The sequence below is a fragment of the Coenobita brevimanus genome, chromosome 93, assembly GCF_032717465.1.
Source record: "Coenobita brevimanus isolate Jiangsu-jjx chromosome 93, ASM3271746v2, whole genome shotgun sequence".
In the NCBI taxonomy this organism is placed as follows: domain Eukaryota; kingdom Metazoa; phylum Arthropoda; class Malacostraca; order Decapoda; family Coenobitidae; genus Coenobita; species Coenobita brevimanus.
The window spans coordinates 41,889,042-41,915,237 of NC_137046.1; the positions used below are offsets into that span (position 1 = coordinate 41,889,042).

Below are 26,196 nucleotides of genomic sequence, written 5' to 3' on the forward strand. Positions count from 1 at the left end.
TTCATTTTTTCTTTTCATGGATTTCTTGGTGTTTAGCATTACTCTGGATATTCCTATATGTGCTTTGATGTCTAATTATGGCAGATTGACCTGAAAACAGTGCCAAAATCAGGAGGGCTACTGTACATCCAGTAGTGTATAGGTAGGGTGTTTTTTGGTTTTCAGTGTTGTTTTCATGGTTTTCTTGGTGTTTAGCAGTACTTTGGATATTCCTTTGTGTGTCTTGATTTCTAAATATGGCAGATTGACCTGAAAACACTGCCAAAATTAGGAGGGGTACCGTACATACAGTACAGTAGTGTATAGGTAGGGTGTTTTTTGGTTTTCAGTGTTTTCATTGCATGGTTTTCTTGGTGTTGAAAATTATTTTGGATAATCCTATGCATGTTTTGATGTCAGAATATGGCAGAATGACTGGAAAACACTGCCAAAATAAGGAGGGATACTGTACTTACAGTGGTATATAGGTAGGGTGTTTCTGGTTTTCAGTGGTTTTTCTTCATGGTTTTCTTAGCGTTTAGCATTACTTTGGAAACTCCTTTTGTGTGTTTTGATGTCTAAATTTGCCAGAATGATCAGAAAACACTGCCAAATAAGCATAGGTACTGTACAAATAGGTTAGGTATAGGTTGGAGGTTGGGTATAGGTAGAGTCTGGGTATGGTAGGGGAATAATGTTCATTATCCGGATGTTGCCACTACCCAGACATGCATTTGGCTGTATTACCGTATGTCCGGATAAATGAGGGATTACTGTATTAACCCTTTAACCGCGAGTATTGTTTTGGTCTGACTGTCCTCTCCCGCGGGGGTTTCAGCCAAATGTAAACAAACCTTTAAACCTTAATAACTCTGCGCAGAATAAAGCTAGAGAAAAAAATAAGGTACCAATAGAAAGTACTAACCTTCAGCTTTCCATTGATGTAGGTTTCATGACTTTGTTGACTTTCACAGGACGGGCAGTGCCGTTAGAAGTGAGGGGTGTAAAATCACTATTTTTCGCTCACACACCATTACCTTCGCTCATACACCATTACCAAATGCCATCCTCATTCTGATAATAATACTGTAAACATATATAAACACTGCACATACGATAAACACCCACTCTGTGTTCACTGAGGCAGGTAAAAGGCACTGTAATTACCCGCACTTCACTGCCACATCAGCGGTGTTGTAATCACTATTTTTCGCTCACACACCATTACCAAATGCCAACCTCATTCTGATAATAATACTATAAACATATATGAACACTGCACATACGATAAACGCCCACTCTGTGTTCACTGAGACAGGTAAAAGGCACTGTAATTGCCCGCACTTCACCGCCATATCAGCGGTGTTGTAATCACTATTTTTCGCTCACACACCATTACCAAATGCCAACCTCATTCTGATAATAATACTATAAACATATATGAACACTGCACATACGATAAACACCCACTCTGTGTTCACTAAGGCAGGTAAAAGGCACTGTAATTGCCTGCACTTCACTATCACATCAGCAGTGTTGTCACTCACACAGCTGGACAGATACTGATGCGTGTTTGGTCCGGGGTGGGGTGGGGGGCCCAGGGGGTGGGAGGTGGGGCCCCAGGGGGGGGAAGAGGGAGGTGGGGGTCGGCTGGAGTGAAAGAACTTAATAGCTATTCTCCTTTGAAACAATTGGCGCACGGAAAAAACGCGGGGTATTGAGAATATTCACAAACATTCGAGAATGACACCCGCGGTTTGGTCCAGTTTTTGCAACGTCATTCTGGAATGACACCCGCGGTTAAAGGGTTAACCTCATGGTGGCTTCATTTCCTTAAAATTTTCACACAATTAACCCATAAACTGTGGCACAGGGAGATCAACTACCTCATCCTTTGTACAAAAATGTGTGTGTGTGTGTGTGTGTGTGTGTGTGTGTGTGTGTGTGTGTGTGTGTGTGTGTGTGTGTGTGTGTGTGTGTGTGTGTGTGTGTGTGTGTGAGTGAGTGATAATGTAGCTGTTGTGTAGTGCAATGACTCTGCTGCCAGTATGTTATGATGATTTAGCTACTGGCTTGACTGTACTATCTAGTGCTGACAGCCTCAGATTTCAAAAGTGCAGAGTAAGGAAGAGAATACTGAGAAGACCATCATGTGTACAGATCAGAGAGTAGGTTCACTCAGTGCAATGTGGTGGCAATGGTTATATGTGATTCCCCCTTTACATCTCTCCAGATCAAATTAGAGAGAGGCAGAAAGCAACTAAGCATCCAAAGATTAGGATGAACCTCTTCTAATAAAGTAAGCTGTCATCATTGGAGCTTTTTCATAACCTGAGTTCCTGATTGTGTGTGTATCATCCAAGTTCAACTTTAATAACCTGAGAGAGACCCATCCTACATGTCTGTCCAGTTTAATTTTTGGTCACATTCAGTTGTAGAGAATGTGAGAAGTTTTCAGATAATTTTTACATTGATGTGCCATAGTTTTGTGCTGTAGATTCCTGATGCGAAGTGCTTTTCGGTAAATTGAAAAATCATATGCAGCATACTAGAGTTTCCTGGAACTTAATGTACTAACTTCAGGGAGTGAATCTACTCCAGATTGAGTGAAAAATACTACATCAGCATTGGTTCAGTTCTCATCCATGATGTAGGTACAGTTATTGATGACTTTATCAGTGAATTATAAGAGAGTCCAATTTTGCCCATAGATTTATCAGTAACTGTAACTCCATAAAGGTTAAGAGCTGGACCTGTATATATATATATATATATATATATATATAATTTTTTTTTTTTTTTTTCCCACAAAGTCAGCCCTAGAATCACCACCTGAAGTTAGAGCATCAGGTCCCAGGACGCCATTGACACACATCACTTCTTTTAACCCCTCAGATTTGTGTGCCACATATTTGCTACAGCAGCAGCAACCAAAATTTGTGCTTGGGTAGGGTATATGCACTGTACTGCTTGAAGTTTGGTTTCACAAATTGAAACCACTTTGACAAGTTTTGGTGTGTAAAATCTGCTGTAGGCCTGCTTTTTGGTTTTCATTTGTCTTCAGTTATCACTCAGTGATCTATTATGTTCAGGGAGGTAATTGTGTGTCTCCTTAAAGGTCTATGCTGATATATTGCATCATAGAGGACAATGGTATATGAAATACATGAGAAAAAGTAAAATGAAATTAATTGCAAAAGTTTTTGATAATTTTGTAAGTGCAGTAAAGCCTTGCTTTACTGCACCCCACTAGACCAGATACTGGATTTCATGAACTCTTTGAGGTCCCCAGACAAACCATTGCACAGTTATAAGAAAAACTATTGTTACCCTCCAGAGCTATGCGTGACACAACGACGAAGTGTTGTGGAATGATGGGACAGGAACGTTTGTACCCCAAACCCGTCAGTGTCAGTTATGTGAGACGCAGTTATTAGAATTTGTGCTAGAGGTAATAAAAACTAATTAGATCGTTTGGCCTCTGTGCATAGAGACAATGCGCTTTATTGTCCGGCACCTAATTCATTAAATAAAAATATAACTGAATGGTCTGAAGTCGGCAACACACATTCAGATGGGCAATGAGTATGTGCACCCATGCCAGATGTTTGATAGTACTTCAGCCAATACAAGCCAAGTTAGTAAATTTCAGTGTAATAATGATATGTATTGCTTTCTACATATAATGTTAAATAGAAGGAAAATGATAATACATGTTCAGTCTCATTGCTTTTATATTTTGTATACCCACCCCCTGCTTCCAAAACAGCCTCTAGATGTTTGAAGCATCCATCTGAAGCATTTAACCACCCATCTAAAACAAACAAATGAACCTGTGCACCCCTACTAGACTGTGATTAAAAAAGAAAAAGAAAAAAAAAGTACAGTCGATGCCTATAGATTTAATACCCTTCAAAATTATGTATTTGTTGTATTCCATAGATAATAAGTGTTGAATATTAGGAAAATAGTAAACCTGCCAAGTTTCATTATTAATCCCTGGCGGGGCGCTCAAGGTAATGCAAACATGTCCTATATATTTCCCTGCCATATGGCTCATTCTTGCTCATTATTCCAACCCTTGTAATGGGAGTGTGATATGGCAACACTAGATAGGGGAGGGGCGAACAGCAAGGGCCGGCCCACATAGCCCAGCTAACGCTTGTTTCGCATCAAACATTGCTGGGGTAATGATACTTTTTCTTATGACCTTACATACCAGATGCCATCCTTTTAACTCTTTGACTGCGACCTTGGATTTCTAGGCCATTCCCCTGGACATCGCCTAAGTCCTTAAAAAATGAGTGCTGATTAGCCATAACTTTGTTCCTACTTTTCTAATAGGAAATTACCATGAAGTTTCCAATTTTTACTGTGGTAATGGTAAAAAATGCACCTTTTTATGAGAAAATTGTCACTTTCTGACAAATTGCGAAAAAAAATAAATTTTTACTATTGCCTAATTTTGCATCTCGACAGCTGTGGTCCCGCCCATTCTCTTCAGGCTTAGTTACTCTTTTCTCCAACAGATGACAGAATATCCTAGGTTGACGCACAGCTCATATTCAAAGGAATGCAGTCATCTTACGCGGTACATGGAAAAAATTTTTGTTGGTTGTGGACCGTAGTCTCCTTACGTGTCGTGAAGAATAATTAGCAGGGTGACCACAGCCGCCTCATGCAGCCAGAGGGTTAAGTGGGAAAAACCACGTGGGCTACTCATTACATAGGGCATAGGACGCTGGCCTATTGGATCAAACCTGTTTGCTTCCCTCATGTGGGGTAACTCAGAATGCAGTTACCAGTGCTGGCTGCACTTTTTTTTTTTTTTTTTTTTTTTTTTTTTTTTTTTTGCTGGTCGTGAAGAAAAGCTATGACAAGGGTGTGAAATTATGGGGCAGGTAAGTGTAAAATGGGTACTGTATAATTTTCACTTTTAGTACCAGAATATGCTATTTCATTCATTTATTTTCAATTATGTGCTTGAAATCCCATGTCAGGGAGGGGGAACCATTGGACTTACCACATTATCGGCTTTATCAGATCAGGCTTCCCCCGAGTTGATCCAGTATAGGGAAGGTTTACTGTGTTAAATGTAATTTTCAAGGTAGTCTATGAACACAAAAACGATTTATTGTTGTAGTAAGAGGAAGCATGATCTATTAAGTATGCAACACAAAATGTTATATTGTTTCATTTGAATGGTACCAATTGAAAGTTTGAAGTACGTTATATGTGATGTTAAGATGGTTTTCTTGAAATTATCATGCACTAATGTAGGTTATATTTGCAATGTAGTATCAGCCTGACATAATAAATACACAACACAAAATGTTATATTTTATTGTTTCATTTGAACTAGTACCACTTGAAAATATGTAAGTTATTTGAGCTGCTTGGTGATTCTCATGAAATTTTTTTGCACTAATTTAGGTTATATAGCAGAATTATTGCATGCTTCTTACTCTGCCAATTTAGGTAGAAGCACCTAAGCATCCTGTAATAGGTAGGTATTTGCATGTTAAAGGTAAGTACATGTTCATGGTCAGTGTATTATATGCTACCATTTCATAAAGCTAAAGGTGGTGTTTGAAGAGTTTGATTCTACTCCATCTCCTGGGGAAATAAATTAGTCCTTCCTAGAGCTCCAGGGGTTAACTCGTGGGCTGCGACAAGGGGTCGTGTTGACATCCCCCATGGTGCGGCAAAATGGCAATTTTGGTTACTCTTACAGATTTCTGTGAGATATGTATCAATGGCTAGGAAATTGCATTGTGCAGCTCTCCACAGAATTTTTTAAAATTGAAATCAGCGAAGTTTTGGAGAAATAATTGTCATCAATTGCATTTCTGGAGGAACATGAAAACTATGCTTTTCAGAGAGAGAGAGAGAGAGAGCGTGTGATGAATATTGAGGCAGACAAGACAGGCTGTAAATAGACTTTTGCCAGTCTCCCTGCTCACCAGGTAGGTTGCCAGCTCGCTCCGCAAGCTGCAATATGAGCATAGGGCGCTACTTTTACATCCATTATTTACCACCCAACAGTACTTCTGTTCCATTACCTCCCATTGACCTTACATTTGATTTTATGTTATTCTAAACAATTTTGACCCACGACTGCCTTTTCTGGGGTGATGATACTGCGGAAAATGCGTTACTTTTGGGTCATTGTTGCTGGTGCAACTTAGCAACTGGGCTCAAGATAGGGGGTGGGTATGAAAGCTACCAGTTACCCTAATACCCAATAAATTTTGTGTTTCGCTGATCCTTGTAGAACATTTCTGATGCATTGTTGAAAATCTCGCTCATAAGAGGTATGTCGCAGCTTTGAGAGACCCCCACATGAGGTATGTCGCGGTCCACGGGTTAAAGCTTAAAAAATATAAATTGTCATCCATAGTTGTATTACATTGGTAATGCTAAGGATAACTATCAGTGAAGGTAAGCAGAGCTTTGAACTGGGAAAATGCAGTCAGTTTGTTTATAAGGTAACCAGGTTATCGGTCATGTCATCATTTTGTTTGCACATTTACTTCAATTTTTATGGTGTTGGAGGGAAGCCTGCCTGAGGTGGTGCTGTGCACCTCAGGCAAGGAGGAGTAACTGCAACTGCAGTTTCAACTTGGGAGCTACACCTCCATCACTACCCCAGTGTCCAACAAGGAGAACCCCTGTTCAGCCAGGTGAGGTGTCATCTTTTGCATGGAGGCAGCTTCTCCTTGCACCATTTTTCATATGGGGAAGATGCCTCCGGGATTTATTTCCTTACTCCACACACTTACTGAAGATATCAAAAGTGTTCCCTGGCCACAAACAATATACTGTACTGTATACATACTGTACTTGGTTTGCATCCAACACATCACAAGCACAAGAGGAATATGTGGATGTGTGCAGTGCACTTCTTGCCAAAGGTGGATCCACACCACATAGTCTACTCTGACAAATGCCAGACAACACCACAGTACGTGGGTGCGTGACAGGTGCAGCACAACCACAGACACTCCTGTCACACAAAACACAGCCTGCATCCCCTTCCACCCACTTAGGCAGCCACAGCCACCACAACTCAGCCCCTGTGCACAAGCACTACACCTACAACACAGATCCATACCAGGTGGCCTTTGCCTCAAACATGCATAAACTTGCAACGGTTAAACACTGATGGCCTCCATTCCTTCAATGTCAGGAAATTTAAGATTTCGCCATGACCATAACATACTCATTGCACTCTCAGAAGAAACAAAATTCACATGCACACAGCAGACTCCAGGCATCAGAAACTGCTTATATATCCACAGAGACAGAACCGAGGGCCGTGGAGGAGGCCTCAATACTTAATTCACACCTCTTGTACAGTTCTGAATCATGGACTGCTTATCAGCGTCACATCAAACAGCTTGAGTTGTTTCACATCCGATGCTTACAGCACATCCTAGGATTCACATGGGAGGATAAAGTCCCTCACTGACTACTCCACTGGGCAAAGTCAGCCAGCATAAAAACCATGCTGGCTAAAAAAAGCAACTACGATAGGTCAGACACGTGTTCCGCATGCCTGAGCATCCCCTTCCCCGCCAGGTTATGTATGGCCAACTCCTTGCCGCATTCCGCAACCTGGGGGGACAGAAGACATAAAAAGAGCATATAAGGACAAATCTGAAGGAATGCAACATCATACCAGTAGATCTTGAAACCAATGCCTTCAACAGAAAACAGAGGAACAGAGGAGCCATTAATTTTGAAGAAGCTCAGAACCTGGCCTGAGAAGAGCACAGAAACAGAGGCATAACCAAAACAGAGTTCTCCATGCAAACCTGGACTTGATATGCCAATTGTGTGGCAAAATAGATAATGGTGATGGAGAGGGGTGATAGTGTAGGTACTGGTGGTGGAGTGGGGTGATGGTTGGGGACATGATGTAGCCGATGTAGTCTGGGTGATGGTGTGGGGTAAAAGGGCTTGGTGATAGTGTGGTCTGCTGTGATGATGTTGGTTGATGGTGTGATGTGAGCAGAGTTGTTAAAAGTACTCAAATATATAAGTTAAAGTATTATTTCATTTAGAAAATTTTGCTCAGGTGTAAGTAAAAGGATCATAAATATACTCAAGTGAGAGCAATAAAGTGTTGTGTCTTGTTTGTAAAGTACCGAAGTACTGAAAGTAAAAAGTATTTTATAGGTCTTAGTCACATCCATTCTATATGCTAGTTCATTATCTGGTGCCAGGAATGTGACACTGCCAGAAGACTGCTCTTAAACGGTTGAAGAATAAGAAGCCAACAGGTGTTGATGAGTTTTATGCAGAGATTATTATATATGGTGGAGATAGGCAATGAAATATTTTTTCATTGAATGGAATTATACTGATAGAGTGAAAGAAGGCTGTGATTGTGTATGATCTGTATAAAAATAAAGGTGATAGAATTGAGTGTAAAATTTATCTTGATGTAAGGCTGTCAAGTGGTATAGAAAAGTTATATGGAAGAATAATCACAGAGAAGAAAGGGGATGCACGAAATGTTTAGTGATTGTCTAACAGGGTAGATTTAGTAGTGGTAGGGAATATGATGATCAAGTATTTGCATCAGACATATTGGAGAAAGCATGTGAAAAGGACTAAGGTATTTAGGGCAGTTATGGGTCAGGATAATAGTATGACTGGGTAATGCAAGAAATATTTGGAAAGGTTTAGTATATTTATGGTCTGGCTGGAAAGCTGCTGAATGCTGTTCAAAGTTTTTTGTCATGATGGAAGTGGTGCTGGAGAGGGATGATTATATGTGGCTTGCATAATGGTGTTCTAGCATCCATATGGGTGCTGGAGAGGGATGCCTTCATGTGGTGACACCGATATAGCCAGACAGATGTCTAGTTGTAAGTGGTCTGTAACTCCCACCCTGTCCCTTGAAAGGGGGATGGTGGACAGCCATAGAAGGGCCTCTTCAGCCAGTAGTCCACTGAGTTACTTAACACTTCAGATGAACCTGGGGTAACTACTACCACTACTGCTACTGCTGCTGCTATTATTTTTTTCACTACTACAACTACTACTACTAAAAGAACTACTACTACTACTACTGCTGCTGCTGCTACTAGAACTACTACTACTACTACTACAACAACAACAACTACTGCTACTACTACTACTACTTTTTCCTACTACTACTAGTATGACTACTGTTAACTTTTTTTCTACTACTATTACTGTTACTTTTTTTTTCTACTGCTACTGCTCCTACTACTATTACTACTACACGTGTATTACTATTGCTGCTGCCATTGCTGTCACTAATGTTGGTCCAGTAGTAGAAGAAAGAGGTTGTACGACTTTGGTGTGACAGGAGAATGAAGTCAGGAGTCAGATGAGTGGATCTGGGATTATTGAGAAGCATTGGAGAGAGAAGAAGTAATGTGATTCGTGAAAGATGTGGAGTAAGGACTTCTGCTGACACTAGAGTTGAACAGTGTGTGCTTCAGTGCTATATCATCATCATCCTTCCCTGTTACCATCATCATCATCATCATCATCATCATATTTCCTCCCTATTACCATCTTCCCTCCAGTCATCTTCACCCTATTATCTTCCCTCTCCATTACCTTCCTCTCCACATCATCATCATCATCAACTATCCCATTCATCTTCCCCTCTTCCAATTCTTCTCTTCATTATCTTCCCATCCTCCCCCTCCCTTGCCCACCATCTTCCCCTCAAGGGTGGTGAAAATTTGTGTTTGTGAGTGAGTTTGAAGATGGGAGGAGGTATAGTAGGTGAGAAGAAAGTGAATAGATATGATTAATGAGTGTGTGAGGAAGCAAGGTATAGAAGCTGAGGTTAAAGAACTGACAGGAGATTGAGATGGTTGGATGAATATGTATGAGGAAGTACATATCATGGGTTTGCCACCCCCTTTTTAAACTGGTAGTTGTTGGTTAACTTTTGTCTCATAGATAATGGGAAACATAAAAAATATATATATATTACCAGATGATCATGCCTGAGTCAGAATTCTGGGGGCTTGAATAGTGAGTGAATGAGTGTGTGGCCCATATCACTGGGGATGCTGTTATAAGTTATCCCTCCATGGCCCCTTTTTCTTTACTTGCTTTTCTAATCTTACTTCACTCTGTCTTTAGGTGCAGCTTGTGTAACAGGAAGGAAGCATCTGGAGCTGAGACAAAAACATGTAAAAGAAAACACAAGAGTGTTTCAGATATGAAGAGTTGACAGTGATTGGTCGGCATCCATGCTTGCACTGGTTCATGTTCTGTCACTAACAGTGGCCACAGTCAAATCCCTTTAGGGAAATTACTTATGAGGCGTATTTTTCAGCTGATTTGTCAATTATAATAGAAATATTTGAAAACCATTCTTAAGGTAAAAGTAATGATAAACATCTCTACTTTTTAGAAAGTAGATACACACAAAAGTTACTTAAGTACTAGTACTCAAGTAATTACTTCATTACATTACAACTCTGGGTGTGGGTGATGGTCAAGGTGGTGATGATGAGTGAGGTGATGGTCTTCTCATAGGTCATTGGTTCTCATCTTGGATCATATGGACCCCCCAGGGGGCCATGCCATATTTCTAGAGTGCCACATGGGAAAAAATGGAACATTAGGGGACAACAGTAAGTTTCTAAGGGGCCACCCAAACTTTAACCGTCAGGTATATGATTAATAACTCATATTTCACTCGGTGCTAATTTCATCTGCATAAATATTGAAAATTACTATAATTTACAATACATATCTCAACAGAAAAGACAGTTTGTATTTAATAAAATTTTATATTCATGAAAACAAACTAGTGTTATAAACATTGAGGTGGCAAAACCTAGCAACTCTTGACATATTCAAGCAATGTAAGGTTAGTTGCTAAACTGTGTCCAGCTTGAAACTCAATGTGCATTTAATTACTATTTTCTCCCAACACAAGGTATCATTTGGATGTTAGATTCACATTACACCCTTGCTTCTCCAACTACCAGTGGCTATGATGGGGGTCACAGAGATTAATGAGGCTCAGGTGGGAGCCATGAACATAAAAGGTAAAGAAGCCCTGGTCTAGGTGAAGGTGTTGATGTACAGTGATGGTCTAGGTGATGGTGTGGTCTACCTTTAAATCCAAAGGTTAGTTACAGCATAGGGTGCTGTTGGCTCATTAACGCTGCTTGGTACATTTAAGGCCAGTTTGACATGGTCAGGGTATGCTTGGAGGTCATGAGGGTTGACTGGAGAGGGTCTTGACATAAAGGCATTTTCTCTGTAGGGCCTGTAGATGACACAGTGCATATTTCCATAACACTGTTCCTTGTGTTGTCAAAATGCCACTTCGTAGGTGTGTTGACTGTGCTTGGAGTACTTCTCTGAACTTTTTGCCAGCATGCCATGTCCGTTTATGGCTAGCACACAGCTCCTGTCCATCTTCATGTTCTCAGTTTTTTTTCTTTGTGATTGTCTAATGCAAGAGTTACTTGGTGTTGTCAGTCTATCATGTATGCAATTATTGCTGCAAGGTTCTTTCTCAGTCTGTCTTTCCATTTATTTGAGACCTCTAGTCTTCTGTACAGTAGAGAGTGTCCAGTGTTAGACATAGCATGAAGTTAAAAGTGCCTAGTGTCGTACAAGAGTGATAGCCTTACAATGGTAAGCCATGTTTTATATATGTAATACAGTATACTATATATATATATATATATTTAACATACAGTATAGATAAATAGATATAGATATACTGTAGAAGTATATATATATATATATATATATATATATATATATATATATATATATATATATATATATATATAATATATATATATATATATATATATATATATATATATATATATATATATATATATATATATATATATTTAACATACAGTATAGATAAATAGATATAGATATACTGTAGAAGTATATATATATATATATATATATATATATATATATATATATATATATATATATATATGTATATACTGTATATATATATATGTGTGTGTGTGTGTGTGTTATATATATATATATATATATATATATATATATATATATATATATATATATATATATATATATATATATATATATTTATATATATATATATAAATATATATATATATATAAATATATATATATATATATATATATATATATATATATATATATATAAATATATATAAATATATATATATATATATATATATATATATATATATATATATATATATATATATATATATATATATATATGTCAATTCCTGTGGCACCCCATGCGATGCATAGGGCCTCAATGAACTCTCCACCAATACATATTTGTCTCTTGCCATCTCCTTCAGGTCCCACCAACACTCCTCTCCTGCTTCTTTTTTCATTGTCCTCAACTAGGTTTCCCTCATGTATATATATATATATATATATATATATATATATATATATATATATATATATACAGATATAGATATATACAGTATACATAGATATATATACAGAGATAGATATATACAGTATACATAGATATATATACAGAGATATATATATATATATATATATATATATATATATATATATATATATTTGTGGTAGGTGGGGGCACTCACCATCCACTCACTTAATGTAGTGCTACTCTCGGTTGTCTGCCCTGTCCTCTCCTCCATCTTTCTTTCCTTCCATCGTCTTCTGTCTTTCTTTCCTTCATTTTTTCCTCATCTTTCTGCCTGCGGGTGACTTTACACTCCCTCTTCTGTCTTTCATTCCTTCATTCTTTCCTCTTCCTTCTGCCCATGGGTGACTCTACACTGAGTGACAAGCCAAATTGTTTCCTGTACACCAGGAAACCATTTACTATGCTGGGTGGTAACCATATAACCAAATTTTGGCGCCTGGTGGTTTAGCGGGTAATAATTGTGCTCCAGTCGGATTGAGCTGGTGAGGGTTTATATCCAAGGGGTGGTTGGGGTTTATTGCTCACATAATGCCACTCAGGGATGAGTGAGGCTGGTCACTCTCATCTTAAATGTCAAGACCAACTGCCTAGCCTCAGGCTCCTACGCTTCTCATGGGGCAACGTAGGATTGGATGATGGATGGATGTATATATATATATATATATATATATATATATATATATATATATATTGATGTAGTATGTGCCACAAGAATGGTGAAATTCTAGATAGTGAGAATGATTTGTATGTACTTTATACTGATATGCTGTTTTATATATTTATGTGTTGCAGTGGTATACCTTCACACAGTAGTACAGAATTGATATTCCAGCATTCTAGCATCCCTCTACTCCCTCAAGTTCCCCCCAAAGCAGGATGGTAGATTGCAGAAGGGCAGCTTCACCCTGCAGTTCCCCAGGCTCACATCCAGATGAGCGTGGAGCCATAAGACCAACAACAATAAATGAGAAAGTACTCAAGGATCATAAACCTCTGCTTGTGCCAATAAAATTTATGATTTACTACCGTAATTCCCCTTTTCTACCAGACAGATATTTCTAAGGTCTTTCATAGCCAGTTAATTCTATAGTCTTAGTCTGCACTGTTACATAATCTCAGAGAGCACATAAGCACATACAGTACCTCTGCCAATGCAAGTAAAAGTAATGACTTACTCCTGCATGTGGACCTGGATCCACCTCAAAATTTCATCAACTCCATGACCCTCTGCCCACCTATCCACAAGCTGTCATTGAATTCCGAAAACAAATTTTTGAGATGTACGCAGATAAACAGACATGGGCAAATACATAACCACCATCCATTTTAGTTGGCACAGGTAACAAAGGTTATGGAAGGGCAGAGTAACAAACAAGATTTATCATAAAATGCCTGTCTTAAGACTCCTGTCATGTCATCTTTCTTTTGTTTCAGGTTTAATAGTGGGCTTTCTGTTAACACTGGGAAGCTATGCTTTCTTCATCAACCTGCTTGTATTTTTTGTATCAGCATCAAGAGCTACCAAGTATCGCTCTGCTCTCAAAAGAAAGTTTGAAGAGGATTTTAAGGAAGGTAAAGGAAATTATATCCATCCCCAGCTGCATGGGCATACACCACACAGTATACTGGTACAGTACTGTACATGAATGTTTACCTTTGTACAGGTACCTGGTACAGTACATGAATGTCTACCTTTGTACAGGTACCTGTCTGTTTGTCATTATTTGTCAGTCTGATTATGTTTAATTATTGGTTTCAACATGTCTATTTTCCATACATGTCTGTTAATCTGTCTGTCTATCTATCTATATCCAGATGCCTTAATGCCAGAGTAGGTGACCTTGAACATATCACACCACCTTCATGTCATCCTGTCCTCTGCTTTCAGTTGGACCTTCCTCCACCATGCACCAATTTCTTTCATGCATGTCTCTCTACCTAGTTATCAGTCTCTGCCCCTCCTCCTCCACCTCACTCACACATTCTTCTAGTTATCTGCCCCACTCTTATTTACTTCACAAGGCCAAATAATTTTTGGGTACTCCTAACACTTTTCACCACATCCACTTAACATGACAGCACTCAGAACATTCTAATTTATCAGTCTGTCTCTCCATGTAACGTCACATGCATCAGTCAGGTAACTCATTTTCACTCCTCTCTCTCTCTTCACATGTGTCCTAGCAGAGTCCATGCTTTATTTCCATATAATACTCTGGGGATCACACAGAGGACTGCCATGCTCATCTTATTCCTTGTCACAGCCTTCACTGTGCAGTACCTGTAATTCATCATCCCTGATGTGCCCTCACTTGCAGTTCATTCACAAAACTACCATCCTTACTCATCCTACTTCCAAGGTAGTTAAAGGTGTTGATGTTTTCCTTTTTTTTGAGAATTTAACCTGACTATACACTCTGTGATTTCATTCCTCTCAGAAACTATAACTTTACTCCTTGTTTCAGTCATTTTTGAATTTTACTTCTTGCATACACATAGAGACTCATTCATTTCCTCCTCTTCCTCACCGAACATAACATTATCATCTGTGCACAACAGTATAGGTATTTTACACACGATGCCCTCTCTCTAACTTGCTTTAGCTTTGCCAAAATCTTAAAAAAACAAAAAGCCAAAGATGGCAAAAATTATTTTATTTTTCTTAGTAACCTTTTGAGTCTGTGGATCACTACTGCTCATATAGGGAGCATTGAAAGTTACCATACGGGATTGCTTTCTATAATTTTATTGTTTTTATTTTTAGTACATCCCTATGTGTACAGCTAGGAGGCAGAGTTTTTTTTTTTTTTTTTTTTTTTTTTTAATACACTGAAGGGTCATTAACAACTTTTTTTTTTTTTTTTTGAGTTTGTTGATATTTCTTACTGTTTTTGCATGATAATTCACACAAAATTTCCATTTCAGACAAGTAGACACAGATGCAGATACAGGAATACAAAGTGTCATATACCTGTGCTATATCATATACAGGTATACCTGTGTGTGTGTATATATATATATCTATCTATCTATCTATTGCCAGATGCCTCAATCCCGTTTGGGGTGGCCACAAACAAATCGCCTCCATGTCGCCCTGTCCCCCGCCATTTCACTGCCCTGCTCCCAACTCACACCCCCCTCTCTCATATACCTCTCCACCCCATCCCTCCATCTCATCCTCGGCCTCCCCCTCCCTCTTCCCCCCTCCACCTCACTCACATACACTCTCTTCGTCAGTCTCTCACCCTCCATCCTCTCCACATGGCCAAACCACCTCAGTGTGTTCTTCATAACGCTTCCTATCACATCCACATCCACACCACAACGCTCCTTTATATCCTCATTCGTCAGCCTCTCTCTCCATGTGACTCCACAGGCTCCTCTTAAATAACTCATTTCCACTGCTCTCACTCTTGACTTGTGTCCCTCCAACAACGTCCAAGCTTAACTTCCAAACGTTAGAGTTGGTATCACAATACTGTCATGTAGTAACTTTTTCACATCCATGCTCACTTCCCTGTTTCTTATCACTGCTTTCAAAGAACCAGCAACCTTTCTTCCCTGCTGTAACCTTTCAAGCACTTCATATATATATATATATATATATATATATATATATACTGTACACACACACACACACACACACACACACACACACACACATCGTGTATAAAGCTAGGTATGATATTCTGTTTAGTGATTGACATTTACAGTATTTTGTGTAATTTATTGCCATTTGTGTTCACCATGGCTTTTTGCATACAGTAGACCCTTGTTGTACCCAGGTTCTGTTTGTATGAAACAGGTTATGGATGGTAACATAAACCTATGCCCAAATCCAGATAGTTTGGTTGCATCCAGGTTTTGTATGCCAAAATCCCCAGGCCAAGTCCCATCATAGCCACCAGTCTTCAAAATACCTGCATGATGATGTGCACCACCATAGACACCATGCATATGCACTCAGCTTTCTCCTTGCACTATCTACTTCCCTCCTTATCTTCCTTATAACTGGTGATATAACAGTTCTAACCATCAATTTTTGTCCTTTTATATGTTGAGGTAGTTCATAAGTGACTGTGTGAAGAACAAAAGAAAACCTTTAGATGGGGTGTGGTGTTAATATATTTGCAAAGATTCTTTCCACTTTTGTCTATTTATTTTTCAGAGAAAGTGACTTTTTCCTTGTATCATGCTCATGGCATGTGATTTAACAGTTCTAACCATCTTTGTGTGTGTATGTGTGGTGGGGGGTTCTTAAGTGAGTACTGAGTAGAGAACAAAAACAAAAGATGGAATGGCTGTGATGAGATGGGGGAAGAAATTATCACAGCCAATTCACAGATTAAACAGGTCTTCATATTACTTAACTAATATTAAATATGTTTTGTTCATACATAAAAAAAAATTAACTCGGATTTAACTAAGAATTACTTCATTTCAGTAAGGCTTATTAATATGAGCTCTAATCCCATCCTATACGCCCAAGCTTCACTCTGTAAATGTAAAGTACCACATATTTACCAGTTTTTATCCTGTAATTTATTTACTGCTTTTTACCCCTCTCATTCACCGTTTTTCATGCCCAGTGATTGTAGAAACTGTATAGCATACCTGCTGCAATTTATACCATGTATGCACTGATGAAGTGAAATGTTTTCAAGTGGGACAAAAGGGGAACTGACAGAAATTTTTGGATTTCCTTAGTAAAAAAAAAAAATTGGTACTTTGGAATATAATGCACAATTCAGTTTACATTGATATTTTTCCACGATGCATTAGCTGCACAAAACGAGGGTTGACTGAACTTTTTTGTGACGTTTTAATGGAATATATATTCTGCTGTATGCTGAATAATACTTTGATATAATTGCCATACTTTAGGAATTCAGTATATTTTGTTACTAAGCAGTTTACTTCTGGTTTGTCATGGATGGGTCTAGTTTTAACTTTCACCAAAAAATAACTATGTTATCTGATGATCATGCAGCATGAATTAGTCCATCATGTTGATATCCTGAATCTCTTTCATTCAGGTGGTGAACGTAACTGGGTGCAGGTGGTGTGTAATGGCGGAGTTGCAAGCCTAATGTCCTTGTTCTACATCCTGGACTGTGGGTGTGGGGAGCAGCCCATTGATCTCACATATAACTACAGCTGCTCCTGGCTTAATCTGGCTGTTCTAGGTTGGCACTGGAAATCTTGATGTATACACACACACACACACACACACACACACACACACACACACACACACAGTTTTTGTTTTGGGTGGGGGTAGTGGCTTTTTTTTTATTATATTGTTGATGGCTTATAATGTAAGATTGTTTTAAATAATATTCATCCATCCATCCATCATCGAATCCTACGTTGCCCTCTGAGGAGCGTGGGCAAGGCAAGTTGGTCCTGACATTTAAGATGAGAGTGACCAACCTCACTCATCCCTGAGTGGCATTATGTGAGCAATAACCCCAACCATCCTTTGAATATAATCCTTCACCAGCTCAATCCAATTGGAGTGCCGCAGTTACCCACTAAACCACCAGGTGCCATAATTTAGTTATATGGTTACCACCCAGCATAGTAAATGGTTTCCTGGTGTACAGGAAACCATTCGGATTGTCACTCAGTGTAGAGTCACCCACAGGCAGAAGGAACAGGAAAGAATGAAGGATAGAAAGACAGAAGAGGGAATGTAAAGTCACCTGTAGGCAGAAGGACGAGGAAAGAATGAAGTAAAGATAGACAGAAGAGGAAGGATGGAAAGGAGGGAGGAGAGGAAAGGGCAGACACCTGAGAGCAACACTACATTGAGTGAGTGGATGGTGAGTGCTCCCACCTACCACATAATGTTAATTTTTTCATTATTTTTTGGAACAGCTGTGATTGAATGCACATCAGCACATACCACTGACCACTCTTAGAATCCCTTAACCAGCATTTCAGTTTTAGTTAAATTGTGTGCCTTTAAAGAGAGGGATGCTCATGAGTGTTATAGGTTTAAGAACAGTGACAGGATGGGTTGGAAAATTGTCAGATAAAATGCCTTTGGTATGCAAAGTGAAATTGAGAGTATAGTATCTTGGATTAAGTTTCATTAGCTGAGTACTAAGAGTGAAAGACTGAAAGTGGAGAAACTGTGGAACAGAGTAAAGGCCGATGAATAAAATATTATGGAGGCATTAAAGATAGTGAATCAGGAAACAGAAGGCTGAGTGCCAAGTCTGCATGGGTATTGGATGAAGATGTACCATTGATGATACTAGCGCATGTATGTTACTTTGATATGACTTGAAAGTGAAAGGTAGGAGAGGACAGTGGAAATGGGACTGTTAAGGAATGTGTATGGGTTTCATAGAAGGGATGTGATAAGAAATGCTGAGTTTCCTGAAAGATGTCAGGTAAGGAAGTCTAACCCTTAGTGTAAAGGGCAGTTAATATTCTTTTTACTTTTGATGAAGTTGTTGCTTTACTTGGTGAACTATCAGGGAAGACAGACTTGAAAAGTATGATCATACAGAGAGGTTGAATATGGATGGGATGGTGAAACGGATATCTTTGAGTGAATTTGAAGATGGGAGGAGGCTTGGGAAGCCAATGCGGCAGATAGATAAGGTAAATCATTGTGTGAGAAAGATGGTATGAAAGATGAGGAAACTAGAGAATAGACAAAGACTAAGAATAGATAGATGAAATATGTATGAAGCACATTACCAGGGTTTAGCATCCCATTTTTAACTTAGTAGCTGTCAGAATGACTGTTCCACAAATGTGTGAAATGCACCTATAAAGGAAATTTTTAAAAGACATATGCAAGGTAAAGTATATATAAGCAGATTCTTCTGCTTGTGCAGTGGAGCCATGTCTTTGAAGGGTTGAGTGGTGTATGAATGAATGTGTGGGCTACATCATTGGGCATGGTGTTTAATATTTTGTGAAGTAACATTTAAGAACTTAATAGAATCTGTCTGTACTAGTATGCACTAATGTTAGGATCTTTTTTGGAGTATGGACCTCAGTTTGAGTTTCAGTGAATTAGACAGTACCCATGGTTAGTATGAATGGTAACCAGATTGATGATACTATCAGTAATGTTTCTCATCAGTAATGACATAGTACCCATGGTTAGTATGAATGGTAACCAGATTGCTGATACTATCAGTAATGTTTATCATCAGTAATGTTTATCTTCACATTTTATTACATATATACTGTATGTATATATATATATATATATATATATATATTAAAGCGCTCCGCTCTGACCGAAGGGTCGGAGGATCGAATCCACCCAAGAGTCATTGGTAGACATCAGGAAGGGCATCCGGTCATAAAATGCTACATGCTCCAAACCAAAGTCCTCTAACCAGGGGCAACGCCTTAGCCCTTATCCAAAAAAAGGGGACCTGGCGTAAAACTCACAAAAAATATATATACTGTATATATATATATATATATATTAAGCAATATAAAGGTGTATTTAGTGCATTATATTGCAGTACCATAGATACAGCTATCTCATGTGAAGAGAAATTTATGTAGTAATTTATCACTTGAAACATACACATGTACAACACACTCTCTGACAAAGTTTTACAGTACTTAAGAGTTATTATAAATCTGCTTGTTAATAAAGTATACTGGTTTTAGGTACTTGTTCTGGGTTCTGAACATTATGTATTTTGATGTTACAGGTGCACTGTCATGCTGCAATGGTGACACCTGGGCCTCAGAGCTGGGCACAGTGCTCACATCAGCCAACCCTGTCCTTATCACTTCGCTCAAGCCTGTCCCACGAGGTAAGTTATCTTGTAAGCTTAGTTGTTGGGGCTCTAGACATTCTTCATATGAATGAGAGTTGTATTGCATACCAAGAAAGAATAACTGAAAACATCCCATAAACATTCATATGGGCAACAGTAATGTGAACTCAGCTGGGCCCCCACCATAGCAGCCACCATGGAAAACCTTTAAAAAATGCAAAACACAGCTTGAAGACTTACAGGATGCACAGAGTCCATAAATAGAGTATAGAGCACGTGCACTTAGAAACAAAAGTACCTTCCAGTGGCGTTCAAATGGACATAGGAGAAACCCATTTCACTTCAACACAAGCTCCAGAATAATGCAAAAACATCTCTTCTCCACCCTATACTTCTTCTCCCGCAGCTTTGCCCAAGTTTATATGGGGTTGCTGTCTCTGACTAGTCGTCTTCATTCTCCTCTATGTCCAAATGCATCCCCTGCTATGTTCTTTTCCTTTATATCTCACTGTGTACAGTCCATCCACCGTCTCCTCCAACACTCTACTTCACCACTGTACTTCACAGACATGTACACAAATGAATAACCTCAGCAGCCATCCAGAACCTATAGCCAAGCATGCAGCACCAGCACAAGATACAGCTCTCAAATAATCCACTTTGGTTTCAGTGTGTGACAAGCCAAATGGTTTCCTGTAAGCCAAGAAATCATATACAACGCTGGGTGGTAACCATATAACCAAACCATACGTGCTCCCTACGTGTCAACAAGTGGGTTGGTGGAGGGTTAGTGCCCCTCTCCGTAAAACAAGTAACTCATAGTCAAACGGCCACCCCTTACGGGATTATGGCATCTGGCAATAGATAGATAGATAGATAGTTTCAGTGTAATGCAGCCCCTCACTCAACACACCTACTTTTCTCGTGCAACTCACTACTCCACAACACAAACAATCCTTCAGCATAACTTCAAGAAAAATATCATTGGAAGTGCCTGGTTTCATGTATTCCACTGGATTCACAGCCAGATGAGCCTATGGCCACTAGAACATTAGTCCATTCTCTTTGTACAGGGTGAGGCAAAAGTCTCCATATAAACATACAGTCATTTTACTCACTACAACTAGTTAATGATATTAACAAAGTGTTCAGATCTGCTGTGGAAGTTCTGATCCATTGTGGATCAGATCAAAAATCCACTTGTTATCTGGAAAAAAAAAAAAAAAAAAACATGTTAAGAGCTATTTCTTAATAAACAGCCAATGTTTGTATGGAGACTTTTGCCTCACCCGGGAGTTCGACATGTGAACATCCCATAACAATCTTTCATTCTAGTTTGTTTTTAATCAGAGTTTTTGAAATGTTGAGTTGTAGTAGCATGTTCAAGCAGTGTGAATTGAAGGTTAGGGAAAGATAAAACCACAAGTTGTTTTTGGTGTTGCTTATCCCCGGTCTGTTTTGGAAGGCAGATCCATTAACTACAGGTAAGCACTTGCTTCTATGGAGCCATCCTACAGATACAGCACAGTACAGTAAATAAACTGTGTAGGGAACTGGCACCCTCCTGTGGTTGACAGTGCCTCACTAGGGTCAGACCAGGGTCCTTCCCTACAGTGAGGTATAGTCAGCCAAAAAAGTCGTGCCTTTGTTCTGAACCCCGTAAATATTCGAACAGGTAAGTCAAAGCATCAGGGATAGCTTCACAAGTCTGGCAACTGTGTCAGACCAGACGATGGTGGGGGTGGGTGGTTTGGGGTGCCATGTATTATTGTCAGATGGAAGTTGTTGGGAATAACATACTGGGTAATAGGGTTATAGTCAACTTTTATCACTATTATGTCACTAAATGTCTACATATGCATCATCATGGGTGTACATGTAATCAAAATATACTGCAGTTTCATATCATGGGTTGTCATGTCCAATTCATCTTTGATATTTGGAATACTTCAGATGACAGAATAACGGTGGAATACGTTTCATAGCAAGTGTTTGGAATTTAATGAAACATTACAATTATGATGTAAAACAGTTTTTATCAGTGATAACTAGAATCTCCCCTCTATTTCCCGTCGTCCAGTATAGATAACTGAATGACTGCGAAGATATGACTATATGCTGGTGGGTGTATATCTTGGTTTCATCATCTTGCTTAACACCTGTGGCTGGGTTTCCCCATAGATATAAATAAGACTAAATGCCACATCGTCCATTCTTCAGTACAGCAGCGGTGCATCTGTGCGGCTGCCATCTTGGAGCGGTCAAGCATGTAATAGTGGGGCTTCTTTTAGAGTGAATTCAGATTTTGAGAATGAATGTTGTTGTGGAGGAGGTGGTGATGGTGGTTATTGTTGTGGTGGTGGTGATGGTGGTTTTTGTTGTGGTGGTGGTGATGGTGGTTTTTGTTGTGGTGGTGGTGATGGTGGTTTTTGTTGTGGTGGTGGTGATGGTGGTTATTGTATTGGTAGTGGTGGTTGTTGCTGTTATGGTGGTGGTGGTGAGTGGTTTTTGTTGTTGTGGTGGTGGTGGTGGTGATGGTGATTTTTATTGTTGTGGTGGTGATGGTGATGGTGGTTTTGTTGTTGTTTTGGTGGTGGTGGTAATTGTTGTGATGGTGGTGATAGTTGTGTTGGTGGTGATTGTTGTGTTGGTGGTGATTGTTGTGTTGGTGGTTGTTGTGGTGGTAATTGTTGTGATGATGGTGATTGTTGTGTTGGTGGTGATTGTTGTGGTGGTGGTTGTTGTAATAGTGGTTGTTGTTGTGGTGGTTATGGTGGTGAATGTGGTAGTGATGGCTGTGGTGGTTGTTGTGGTGGTGGTTGTTGTTGTGGTGATGGTTGTCATTGTCGTTGTGGTGGTGGTGGTGGTGTTGTGGTGGTGGTAGTGGTTGTTGTTGTTTTGGTGGTGGTGGTTGTTTTGGTGGTGGTGGTGGTGGTGGTTGTTTTGGTGGCGGTGGTGACTGTTGTGGTGGAGGTTGTTATGGTGGTGGTGGCGATTGTTGCTGTTGTTGTGGTGGAGGTTGTTATGGTGATGGTGGCTGTTGTGGTGGTGGTGGTTGTTGTGATTGTTGTTGTTGTTATGGTGGTGGTGGTGGTGGTGGTGGTTGTTATGGTGGTGGTGGTGGTCGTTGTGGTAGTGGAGGTGGTTGTTATGGTGGTGGTTGTTGTTGTTGTGGTGGTGGTGGTTTTTGTTGTTGTTGTGTGTTGTTGTGGTGATGATAGTGGTTGTTGTTGTTATGGTTGTTGTTGTGGTGGTGGTGGTGGTGGTGGTGATTTTTGTTGTTATGGTGGTGGTGATTTTTGTTGTTATGGTGGTGGTGATTTTTGTTGTTATGGTGGTGGTGCTGGTTGTCGTTGTTATGGTTGTTGTTGTTGTGGTGGTGGTGGTGGTGGTTGTTGTGGTGGTGGTAATGGTTGTGGTTCCTGGTTCATCTGAAACATGCATAACTCGGTGGACTGTAGGTTTAAATTTCCCTTCTGCAACCCACCATCCTCCTTTCGGGGGATAAGGAAGCAGCTGAGAGATATTTGCGCTCTTGATATATTCTGACGCTTTCTGCACCCAAAAGCAGCAATGTTGCAGCATTTCTAGGTAAATGGTGGTCAACTTTGCCCATTGTCAGGAACACGACATTGTCTGCCTTGACCATTCCAAGATGGCGGCCGGGTAGACGCATCTCAAGTAATGTCATGCAGCATCTAGACTTCACCCCTTTACCAAAACACTAACCACTTGTGGAATGCTTTTCTCATTATTACTGTGAAGGCACCGCATACGTATTCCACACCACACATGGTATATATATAGTATATCCTTCTATGTTCAGAAGGTAAACATACTGTAAAAACACAGCTTTCTGTCCTTTATTTCGATGTCATATGGCTTGTTGATACCTGGCGGAGGGGTGTGACAGGAAAGTGGGGAGGGGGCAAGGTTGCACCTTGTCGTTTCACTTAACATTTGATTGGCTACATGATCTAGGCATTATTTGTGGTTGACGATACATTTCATTATTTACAGGTATTAAATCATGTGTAATATCACATTTAGCACCTCTACTATGTGGTGTAATGCTAGACTACACTGCCAACAACAACTACAGCACAGACATCCTTCATTATCCCACCTCCACTCCCAAACCACTCACCCCCACCACCGTTTGGTTTGACACAGTTGCCAGACTTGTGAAGCTATCCCTTCTGCTTCGACTTATCTGTTCGATTATTTGCGGGGTTCGGAAAGAAGACACGACTTTTTTGGCTGACTATACAGGGAAATATGAAGTTTGGTTTCCAGGTGGATGCCAAAGCTGCTTTGCTCCACTCAGGGTGCTCAGTGTAAGCACATATAGGGTCATTGTAAATGCCAGATCACAAAGTAACAGAAACAGGGTTGAGTATACAGTATGTAAGATGTGCTACAGAAGAGTTGTAACAAAGTTGGCTGCATCAAGGATGTTTAGAATAGTCTTACTGTTGTTGTATCATTTATAAAGGCCCCAACGTGCTTGCATATATTGGCCATGGTCACCTAATGGCAGCTCTCCATGCTGCACAATCTCTCTCAGATTCCCTGCTGAATCCCTTATCCCAGAGATGACACTCTTTGACTTTGGCCTAGGTCTCTTTTTGGTCTGCCTCTTGCAACCCTACCCCTGACAACCTTGTGCACCCAGTTATCATCCTCCATCCTTTCAACATGCCCAAACCATCTCCATCTACCCCTCATCACAGCAATACATTCAGGTCCCATCCTTCCATTCAACTCTTAAATCACAATCCTAGCCTTCCCAGGCCTCGTATTCCAGGACACACTACACATCCATTTAATCGTTGTCATTTCTGTGTTTGAGCCTACACACTACCATACAGCTGTACACTCTAACACATACTGCATACTGTTCAAAGATCCCGTAGCATGGAAGAAGAGTCCTGTCAGTGTTGGGAGAGGCAGTAGCACTTTGAACTTCCTCCATCCACTCCTTACCCTAGCAACAGAGCTCCATCTCCATCTCTGGCACTTAACGTGTCCCCAGAATAACAAAACTCGTCTGCACACTCAAGAGACTTTCCAACAAGATCAGTCCTTTCACATCTGACAATCTCTACATGCCCTCCCTGACACACCGCACACACTAAATCAGCATTATTTTACAGTCTACTTGTAATACCTCTACATCTCATATACACCTGCTTAGCACAAACATGGTACAGGATGGAGTTACTTCCCACATCCTTGCGGCAACATGCACGTGGCCACACTCTCTCTGCTTTGACAGTACCATCACCAGCTCTAGATATCATTACTTTCATTTTATCTGCATATACTCTCAAACCCATGTGCCCCATTCTGTCTCCAGTTCCTAATTCTTTCCTCCACATCCCTTTCATTCTTTGCAGTCAAGACCAAGTCATCAGTATACATCATCATCCATAGGAGTCCATTTCTGTAATCACATGAGAGAGCTTCAAGTGTCATGACAAACTATAAGGGGCTCAAACCTGATCCCTGATTCATGCCATCATTCCTGGAGAACTCATCACTCAGATCTCCATTCACTCTCACCTAGGTACAAGTACCCTTGTACATTACCATAACCACTCTAACCTGTCACTCCTTGATTAGAATGAAAGATTTAATGATGACTGTTGCAGTAGTTGAATTTGTTTGTATGTTTTTCATATGTGTTGTATCCAAGTAGTGCATCAAATTCCTCAGTGCTGTAAGAAGTGATGATTTCAGGTACCAATGGAGGAGTGACAGTGGTGGGTCTTGTAGTAAGTTGTCTTGGTGGTCTAGTGGTGGGGCTGGGACACTATCTGACATTGCTTATGATGGTGTCAGATTCAGTCATGATTTCGGCTCCATCCCAATGGCCCATCATCATTGTTGGGGCTTTGGGAGGATTGGTTGGCAGTGTTATTGACTCCCTCTTGGGAGCAACTGTACAGTTCTCAGGTATGTGTAGTTGTGGATTTTTTCTTTGTTTTTATTTAGCAGTTA

The 26,196-nt window shown here is 39.8% G+C and overlaps 1 protein-coding gene across 1 annotated transcript in view; it reads left to right on the forward strand.

Annotated features, from left to right (window-relative positions):
• LOC145412524 (transmembrane protein 19) overlaps positions 1 to 26,196 on the forward strand; it is a 47,833-nt gene that overhangs the window by 17,843 nt on the left and 3,794 nt on the right. The window contains exons 3-6 of the mRNA XM_080282417.1: positions 13,865 to 14,002; positions 17,467 to 17,616; positions 20,125 to 20,229; positions 25,936 to 26,151. Of these exons, the coding sequence (XP_080138543.1) occupies positions 13,865 to 14,002; positions 17,467 to 17,616; positions 20,125 to 20,229; positions 25,936 to 26,151 (609 nt within the window). The remainder of the gene's footprint in view (positions 1 to 13,864; positions 14,003 to 17,466; positions 17,617 to 20,124; positions 20,230 to 25,935; positions 26,152 to 26,196) is intronic.